This window comes from Limulus polyphemus, unplaced genomic scaffold (genome assembly GCF_000517525.1).
Source record: "Limulus polyphemus unplaced genomic scaffold, Limulus_polyphemus-2.1.2 Scaffold4323, whole genome shotgun sequence".
Taxonomy (NCBI): Eukaryota; Metazoa; Arthropoda; class Merostomata; order Xiphosura; family Limulidae; genus Limulus; species Limulus polyphemus.
The window spans coordinates 74,400-84,999 of NW_013669933.1; the positions used below are offsets into that span (position 1 = coordinate 74,400).

Below are 10,600 nucleotides of genomic sequence, written 5' to 3' on the forward strand. Positions count from 1 at the left end.
GATGATGATGATGATGATGTACTTAAAATATTTACTGTACAAAAATAAATACAGAAAATCAATAAAAATATACCTTCTATTTGGTAAATTATGAATGTAAGTATAACATTAAAGGATGCATTAAACTTTAAAAAATTGTTTGTTTGTTTTTGAATTTCGTGCAAAGTTACACGAGGGCTATCTGCACTAGCCATCCCTAATTTATCAGTGCAAGACTAACCAGCACCACCCACCACCAACTCTTGGGCTACTCTTTTACCAACGAATAGTGGGATTGACCGTCACCTTATAACGCTCCCACGGCTGAAAGGGCGAGCATGTTTGGTGGGACGGGGATTCGAACCTGCGACCCCGCAGATTGTGAGTCGAGCTCCCTAACCACTTGGCCATGCCAGGTCCCTAAAAAATTGTTTGTTTAAAATGTTATTGGTGATTCTGACATGTTTAATTATACATTAGCACATTTTCCAAGCAGCTGGTTAAAATAAAATTTCCTATTTTATCGTCTCTAGTCTTTTCGTTTTCAGAAAAAGTTCTATGTAAAATATTGCATCTCTTATTAAAAACATATAGATTTTTTGTTTCTATACAGGAAATAAACTTTTAAGCCCTTAGATAATACTTTAAAAAATTAGACATCATGACATTAAACAAAAATAAGCTGGAAATATATGTTTTTGAAAAAATCTTCCATCACTAGTAAATCAAGATACCTTCAATATGTCATAACAACCACCTTATTTTAAAAAGTAAAATAACAACATATTACCTGTTTATTTCCTTGTTTAGCTGCTTTTTTTATTTCCATTTCCTGTAATCAGTTAAACAAAAAAGACATGCATATTATAAATATAAATTTTTATTATTACATATGGAAAACTTATTTTTATTAAATTTAATTGTAGAAAACTTTGCTCATCATAAGAAAGAGTTCAAAATTAAGATATTATATGTGATATATAGTATTCATTAACTTGTTGTTACTTCTATAACTTAAGCTGTCTTATAAGCTGGTACTTGCAGTTCCCCGTGTTTTACTTATTTTAATAATGGGTCCCCCAGTTTTCTTCATATCAGCTGGATCTTGACCCCTTGTTTTATATATTTTCATAATGGTTTCCACAGTTTCTTCATATCAACTGGCACTTGACAGTTCCCCATGTTTTATATATTTTTATAATGGTTCCCCCAGTTTTCTTCATATCAACTGGTACTTGACAGTTCCCCATGTTTTATATATTTTTATAATGGTTCCCCCAGTTTTCTTCATATCAACTGGTACTTGACAGTTCCCCATGTTTTATATATTTTTATAATGGTTCCCCCAGTTTTCTTCATATCAACTGGTACTTGACAGTTCCTCATGTTTTAGTTATTGTTTTATAATAGTTTCCCCCAGTTTTCTTCCTATCAGTTGCAACTTCATAGTTCTCTGTGTTTTAATTATTTGTATATTAGTTTTGCCTAGGTTTTCCTATCAGCTGCTACTTCATAGTTTTTCTATGTTTTAGTTATTTGTATAATAGTTTCACCTAGTTTTCCTATCAGTTGCTACTTCATAGTTTTCTGTGTTTTAGTTATTTATATAATAGTTTTGCCCAGTTTTTTTCATATCAGCTGCTACTTCATAGTTTTCTATGTTTTAGTTATTTATATAATAGTTTCACCTAGTTTTTCCTATCAGCTGCTACTTCATAGTTTTCTATGTTTTAGTTATTTAATAATAAATGGCCTAAATGTTACTGTTATAAGCTGGCACTTGACAATTTCCTGTCTTTTGTTATATATGCAATAATAGTTTTACCTCTGTAATTGTTTTTTGTTGTTAATTTCCCTCAGTTTTCTTGCTATAAACTGGTACTTAACATTTCAAGTTAGTGTTTTTGAGCAAGGCAGAAATTTAAGAAATGAGATAAAAACCTTGAAAGATGTTTCTTTCTTTTGGATGTTACAACAAAAAAACATGTCTTACAAAATTGTAGCATTTATATTGTCAAAGTAGTTTTTCTAATATAACCTCACTCTTTAAAGTTATATAGAATGAATTAAAGCTTCCTGGTTTAGGAATAAGTCTTAGAAAGTTAAAATTTTTAATCTAATTCCTGAAAATCTTACCAAATCCCAAGTACTGGCGTGAAGTCAAAACATCACCTTTGCCAGATCAATTTAGTAAAACTTTAAATTCAGAATGCTATCTAAATGTATTAAACTTTGTTGTTTTTTTTTACATTTTTGGCCATCTTTCCAAATAATTTCGACTAAACATTTTTGATTAAGTTCAAAGTGGTAATCATATGATTTGTTACACACACATAAATATATATATATATATATATATATAGATTATCCTATTATATTGAATTAACACACTTGTTTCAAGAACTTATGGACATCTATTTACACATATCTTCTGGAGGTGTGCATATGTGTGAACAAATTTAAAGATACAATTTGTTTGTTTGAAGTTATGCACAAAGCTACACAATGGACTATCTGTGCTTTGCCCACCACGGGTATCGAAACCCAGTTTCTAGTGTTGTAAGTCCGCAGACATACCGCTGTGCCACTGGGGGGCTTAAAGATACAAAAGGAAAAATATTTACAGAAGCCATAATTTCTACTCACAAGTTGTTTTTCTTGCCTTTCCAAATCTCTTCTATCTTTATCAATGCCTCTCTGTACTCTTCTTAGGTCTCTGTCTTGCTGGCGCATTTGTTCTTTATTTGGGGGAGTGGAGAGAAAGGTAATAAATCTCATTAAACCAATACAATATTTGGGATTCCCATTATCAAGTCATTAATCTCTTTTTTTTTTTCATCCATATACATGTAATTACCTTAATTGTTTAAATAATTTTGTATCGGTGATTAAAATGATCTAATATTTCTCAAGTCCACAAAGGCAAGTGTAAAAATTAGAGTTTTGCCAAACTGTAAAAGTAGAGTTTGCTATTAAATATTTGAAATTATATTATTCACACAAAAGTCACTATCTTTTGCCTTACAGTTTATTAAAAGTTTTATTTCATGCCACCAACTACAATATCTTGGCTTATAATTTTTTAATTGATTTTTGTCATTAACACTAACGAAATAAAAGCCTTTAAAGCAATTTAGTTAAATCCTCTAAAACTCTTGTCTTCTAATCAAACATCTCAAACTGCACTGAATAATCTTTAATCAAACCACATTGAATAATCCTCAATCAAAACACCCTGAATAATTCTTAACAATAACACTCTGAATAATCTTAATCACATCCCAATAGATAATCCTCAATCACAAAACCCTGAATAATACTTAACAATAACACTTTAAATAATCTTAACCACATCCCAATGCATAATGCTCAATAACATCACAATGAACAATCTTCAGTCACATCATAATAAATAATCCTTAATCACAACACAATGAATAATCCTTAATCATGTCACAATGAATAATCCAAAACACTTTAGCTAAAATCCCACACTGACAACATGGAGGGGCCAGTGGGGTCTGCACTACTTCTGGAACAGAAATGCTCATCACCTGGGCCACATTAAATCCAATTCTTGGGTGGTAAAAGCCAACTGGCCATTGATGCAAAATGATAGTCCATGAGTGGCAGTCCAGTATTTATTTTTGTGTTATAATTGTGTGCCACCCAGAAAGAGTACAAGGTAATCTTATAGAACACCCCATCTCAACTATTGCTACCAGGAAAATTACTGATTAGCAACACCCCCCCCACAGAGAGGGATCCCCATGAAAATGACGAGAGGATCCCTGAAGGTTCCAAGGAGTCAACCGTCAAATCACATAAATAGTGAGATATAAGTGTATTAGTTGTGGTACACATACCAGCCTGTACAATCTCCTCTGGCAGGCGATGGAACCAAACTGCCAGGGACATCGACATATGGCAAAATTGATGAGATGAGACCCAAAGAAGTCTCAATTTCTCAGATAAGCCCAGAGTAAGCAATATGCACCAACTGACAAACTCAACTAGTCAAAGTGACAAGGGATAAGTCACATGACACCTTAGGATCCCAATGGATAAACAAACCATGATGTAAACCCCAAAACACTTCAGGCACAAAAGACGATCCAGATTGGAGCGTTCACAAACATGGAAAATGTAGGAAAGACGAATAGGATAAAAAGCCTTATCCCCTTCTCTAGTCACAAAAGATTTTGGCAGAAAAGGCCTATCAGGATGCAACAGAACATAAGTGGAATGGTAAAGAGTCCTATGAACATGAGTTGCAAATACATCTGAATGTCCATGTGTTGTAGCCAGTAATAGAAGAAAATAAGACAAGATAAGCCATGGAGAACTACTGAGATATCCGAATTAGGAACTTGAAAAGGACAGTGGGGATGGATAACCCGAAAAGACTTTAGAAGCAATAACAAAACCATGGGTCAAAAACATTACATCTTCCTGAAAAATGAAAAGTAGCTGACAAAGCAGCCTTATACAGAGAAGCAGATAAACGGTGCCAATCCTTTGTTGTATAACCACATCAGAAATTGTGAAACATGCAACACAGTGGGACAAGAAGGATTAAAACCATGTCTATGAGATCACTTACAATAAGTGAACCATTTCCATTGATAAACATCTAACAAAGAATGCTAAATGGACTGTGTTAATAAATATGCCACCCGAGAGGTCAAACTCCAATATCATGGACCACATAAAGGCCAGGCAGGAAACCAGAGAATGATGATCGCCAGTTGAAAAACTGTTCGAGTGAGGGATGGCCAAAGAGGAAACGGAAGAGGTTGCCACTCCTGAAGATACTGAAGGACTGAAAAAAGCTGACCCTTCCAATATGGTGCCACCAAAAGAGCTCAACAGGATGAGGTGCAAATCAGTGCAAGAACTTTCAATAACAGATAAATCAGAGGGAACAGGTAAAGATGAAGACCTGTCCAATCCTGGCTGGGAGCATTTATGCCAAAGCCAGAGGGTACAAGAGACCAGAAGGACGAGAGCTGGGCATTCTAATATGTGGCAAAAGCATCGATCTGAAGCATCTCGAGATGAGAGCAGATCCAATGAAAAACTTGTGGATGAAGTATTCATTCTGTGGGGACGAGATAACTGATCAGCCACTAAACTCATAACACCTGGAACACAACAAGCAAGGAGAACAATCTGATGATTGTAGGTCCAAAGGAGAAGATCCAATGCCTGAAAACAAAAAGACTTGGAGTGAGTGCCCCCTTACTTGGAAATGTAAGAGACCACCATGGAACTGTCCAAGTGAGCATTACCACTTTCCCTCACAACAATTTCACAGCCAAAGACCTAGTTCATTGAACTGCTACAAGTTCTAAAAGATTGATGAGGAGAGAAGATTCTCTACTGTCCAGAGGCCCTAGAATTCCATATCCCCCTACACAAGCTTCCCCATCCCTGGAGAGAAGCATCCATGAAAAGATCAAGTAGGCTGGAAGCCGTTAGGTTCACCAGACAATCCAGCACATCCGTGCAAATGTTCCATTGGTCCTGTAATGACCATTGCAGGGAACACATGTGGGCCCAACCCAAAGGAATGAGTGATTCTAAGGATGCCCACATCCCCAAAAGCAATAGAACCACATGCAATGGTGGAGAGAGAGATGACTATTTTAGAAGAATGGCATAGAGGAAAAGGTTGGGCCCAATTAAGACATGAATTGAAAAATCCCCCCAAATGGGTGAGGTATTCTTACTCCCATGCAGTAGACTTCTCCTTTCTGATGAGAAACCCAACCCTTGCAGCTTCTGATAAAAGAGCTTGAGTGTGAAGCTCTGCCAAGTGGCGGGGTGAAGTGAAAAGAAGCTAGTCATCCATATAATGGTGAATGCCCATTGGGTGAAGATGAGATGAAAAGAATTGGACTATCTGGCAAAAAATGTATGAGGTGGATGGAAGGCTGAATGGTAGACCACGAAATTGAAAAACCTGTTTCTTGTGTACAAAATGGAGATACCGATGTGAAGACTCATGATCAAAATATGAAGGTAGCCATCATCGACAATGAACTTTGTCATCCATAAACTGGTTGCAAAGTGCTACTGGAGGGAAAGAAGTAACTCCATGGTAAACCGAGGAGGCTGGAGTAAATGATTGAGATGAAAAATGTCAATGACAGGTTCCAAATTGCCCTTCTTCTTTGATACTACAAACAAATTGGAATAAAAACCCTTGAGAGATGAGTCAACACAATCTACAGCATCTTTGAGCAGAAGATCCTGGATGGCTTGTTCTCAATGACTGGATGTAAGATGATCCTTGGGGAGGGGAAAGACAACTGGTATGGTAGACATAAAATGAAGGACCAACCCTCTGGTAAAAACCTGAATGACCCACTGATTGTCGGGAAAGGTCTCCCATACAGACACAAATAGTCAGAGTTGAGTCCCACAGGACCCGGACCCCATAGGGTAGTTGCCAATACCAATGTCGGCACTTCACACAAAAGGAGGATGTCCACTGATAAGGGTTGAATCTTCCTTGTGTTCTGAACAAGAGGTGCAGTAAACCGTCTGGTAGAAGACTGGGAAAGGAGGGAAGTGGGTGTTGCAAGAAAAGATTGGAGACAGACCACATATACCAAAGATTCCATGGGATCTGGAATATCTGCAAAAATTGATTGTTGGAGAAAAGGAACTTCTCTGAGAACTCTGAGAGTCAAAGAAAAAAAAAGTTGACTGCCCTCAAGCAAGGCACCACTCTCCAAAGATACAGGTACAAACTAATGAAGAGAAAAAGAAGAGTTGATAACCTAACTAAAGTAGAAGTCAATAGGTGACTCAGATCCTCTGAAAATTGTGCAGGAGACCTGTCAAAAGCCTCAGACAACACTTTCAAAGAAGGTAAAAAATAAAAACAGATGTAAGGGACAGTTAAATCTAGGAAAACTGAATCAGGTTAAGACGAATAGAAGCATCAGGCCTAGAACCCCCAAACAGGGAAAGAAGGATCTAACTGCTGAGAATCTAAATATGGTTTCTCCAAGAGATGGAAAGCTAAAGCATGCTGATCCAATAAATGGGGAAGACAAGGCATGGCAGCACCTTCTCTCAACTGATCTACAAATCTCCAAGCATGCACAGCAATGTCAGGCAAAGTTGGAATGACTAGGTAATCAGCTGTTTGACTTTCCCCCAACAAACCAGAAAAGTCATAAGCCACAGGAGAAATGCTCAAGATATTACGAATTTGATGTACCAGTTGCAAAAATGGTGCAGGAGCCCGGATGTCTATCCAAGGCTCAAGATTAACTGTCTGAGCAAAGGAAGGAGCCAGAAAAATAAGAGTCCAAATTCTCCCAAGACCACCCCTGATCCCCTGCAAGCTGCCTCTGAGCCTACAGAAGAACAAACATCAGATCTCATGTAAGACTCCACCTCTCTGGAAAGGGATCCTCCCCCCACTGCCCAGGCAATGCTAGACTCCGGAGGTAGAAGATTAGGAGCACTAGGAGACTCCATATCAGAGAAGTAAATGTGAGAATTAATATCCAAAACATCTGATTTTTTGTGTGTGTGTAGAAATTAATGAAAATAAACAAACTCAAAACCCAATAAGACAAGTCAAAAAATAAAAAATCATCCAAATATGGGTATAACTAAATTTATACAACATGTAAGAGAAACTTGCAGCAATCACATAAAACCGTCATTGTAACATTCTACCATCGAGAAAAGTGAATAGGAAGTAATAACGGGGAGCTTATATACAAATCTGGTATAGGAGGCACATTGACATAGGTGGAGAGAATCACAAAATATAAATCACTATCAATATAGTGGTGCATAAAAGCTGGAACAAGTGAGGTAACATTCATACCAATGCTTAGATAGGCAGAAAATAGAAACTTTTGTCAGGATAAAGCTAATGTGTTTCAGAACTCAATGGAAAGAAAGCTGTAAAATTCCCTTTATGACAACATATAAAAAATTTACAATACAGCATACACTGTAAATTAATTTGTGTAAGTAAATTAATTAAAGAAAATTTTGTTAATTGCCAGGTCCTTGAACCTAGCTTACGAATCAGTACAGGTGTTACCAAGAGATATTACAATATAGTGTGTAAAATATATGTATTAAGTTTTCATTATCACTGTTATTAAATAGGAATAAACCAATAAATGATACCAATTCAATTCCATGCAATCTAACAATTTTAAGAGTAGAGAGTGAATGAATTTTCCTTTAATACGTAGTTATACAAAATATTTACTACTTTTCAGCTTTCCTTTTAACTGTTTCTTTTTAACAGATGAAATATACAGTACATACACACACTTTATATCTCATGAACATTACTCTTCTACTGTTGCATTGAGCCAATCATTCAGGAATTTTACATACACTAGATTTAGTCTATCCAGTTCCTGAACAACTTAATGTTACCCGTTAATAAACACACACTTTATATCTCATGAACATTACTCTTCTACTGTTGCATTGAGCCAATCATTCAGGAATTTTATATCCACTAGATTTAGTCTATCCAGTTCCTGAACAACTTCATGTTACCCGTTAATAAACACACACTTTATATCTCATGAACATTACTCTTCTACTGTTGCATTGAGCCAATCATTCAGGAATTTTATATCCACTACATTTAGTCTGTCCAGTTCCTGAACAACTTCATGTTACCCGTTAATAAACACACACTTTATATCTCATGAACATTACTCTTCTACTGTTGCATTGAGCCAATCATTCAGGAATTTTACATCCACTAGATTTAGTCTATCCAGTTCCTGAACAACTTAATGTTACCCATTAATAAACACACACTTTATATCTCATGAACATTACTCTTCTACTGTTGCATTGAGCCAATCATTCAGGAATTTTATATCCACTACATTTAGTCTATCCAGTTCCTGGAGAACTTAATGTTGCCCGTTAATAATCAAAAGAAGGGAACGTGGCTGCAATTACTTGTTTTCTAAAGACTTATATACTCTGTACTCTTTATTTTGTTCCTGTTCCTTACCTGATGTAGTTGTTTTCTTTGCAAATAAACTCATTCTGGGAATAGTAGTAGTACAGTTGAAGTGGATTCTGAAAATATATACATCTGATGTTACTCGTCCAAACCTGATCAACAAATTATCTTAGTATTATTTTATTGTTGTTGTTCTTATGCTAGTTAACATAAAGACTATTTTCCTAATCTAAACCAGCCAATTTTGTGTGCATGTGTGTGTGTTTTCAATACAATCACAACAATAATTTCAATGTTTCATATTCTATACGAGTTAAATTATTTACCTTCATTAGGATACTTTTCTCACAAACAATTTCTCATCTAACGCTAGAACCATATTATAATTGTTTTTTTTACTCATGTTATTGGGTACACTATTCAGTACCACTTTTCACTCTATGTACAAACATATACAAAATGATAACAACAGGTACACATCAAACCACCTGAGGAGAGGGGAAACCCCATTTACAGCATCCAATATGTTGTAGAAGTAAAAAAGACCAACAAAAGTTAGAATAACAGACAAACAAGACTTGGTAATACTGATCTAGCCCATTATGACAAAAACCATAGAGTAAATTGAAAATAATACTAAAACAAGTGCAAGTTGTGTATAGGAAATACCTTTGCCCCAACTAATATTATACTGTATGCTTAAGTCCCCCCCAGTATGATTGACATTGACTTTTGACATGTGACCTTCAAATGTTAATCAGATCTAAAAGTTTGATCACAATCCATTCATTCAACCTTGAGAATCCTGTCCACAAGAGGACAGACAGACAGACAGGGTAATCCAATTGACCCCATTTGGCTTCAAGAAGAAGTGAGGACATAATAATATGATGAAAAGTACACAAGAAAAATAAAGATAGAAAAAAGCCTTCTTCCTCCACCTAACTGATAAAATACTCAGTTAACCTAGCACAAGAAATCAGTAATATCGGGACACCCTCTTGAAAACATTCAAATAGTTGATCCAAGTTCTAATAAAGGAGAGAGAACTCAGTCAAGTGGATAAGGCATAATACTTCATCAAGAAGACCCACAATGGAATCCTGACTGTACCAACACATAAACAGCCCTCCTCTGCAGATTAGTATCTAGTACCAAGTGGACACAACAGACTTCCACCAAGAAGATCTAGAATCAATTCCTCTCTGCAACCAACACATAAACAGCCCTCCTCTGCAGATTAGTATCTAGTACCAAGTGGACACAACAGACTTCCACCAAGAAGACCTACGATCAATTCCTCTCTGCGACCAACACATAAACAGCCCTCTTCTGCAGATTAGTATCTAATACCAAGTGGACACAACAGACTTCCACCAAGAATACCTAGGATCAATTCCTCTCTGCAACCAACACATAAACAGCCCTCCTCTGCAGATTAGTATCTAGTACGAAGTGGACACAACAGACTTCCACCAAGACGACCTACGATCAATTCCTCTCTGTGACCAACACATAAACAGCCCTCCTCTGCAGATTAGTATCTAATACCAAGTGGACACAACAGACTTCCACCAAGAAGACCTAGGATCAATTCCTCTCTGCGACCAACACATAAACAGCCCTCCTCTGCAGATTAGTATCTAG

At 36.3% G+C, this 10,600-nt stretch overlaps 1 protein-coding gene across 7 annotated transcripts in view; it reads right to left on the reverse strand.

Annotated features, from left to right (window-relative positions):
- The window catches only part of LOC106470963 (charged multivesicular body protein 2b-like), a 38,108-nt gene that overhangs the window by 17,906 nt on the left and 9,602 nt on the right, over window positions 1-10,600 (reverse strand). For 6 of the 7 annotated variants that reach the window (XM_013931547.2, XM_013931545.2, XM_013931548.2 and 3 more), the window contains 3 exons: window positions 9,002-9,069; window positions 2,626-2,717; window positions 770-811 (listed from right to left, as the gene is read on the reverse strand). In XM_013931547.2, coding sequence (XP_013787001.1) covers window positions 770-811; window positions 2,626-2,717; window positions 9,002-9,035 — 168 coding nt within the window. In that variant the 5' untranslated portion in view covers window positions 9,036-9,069. Of the gene's footprint in view, window positions 1-769; window positions 812-2,625; window positions 2,758-9,001; window positions 9,070-10,600 lie in introns of those variants that run through there. The other variant, XM_013931543.2, reaches the window with a different exon arrangement.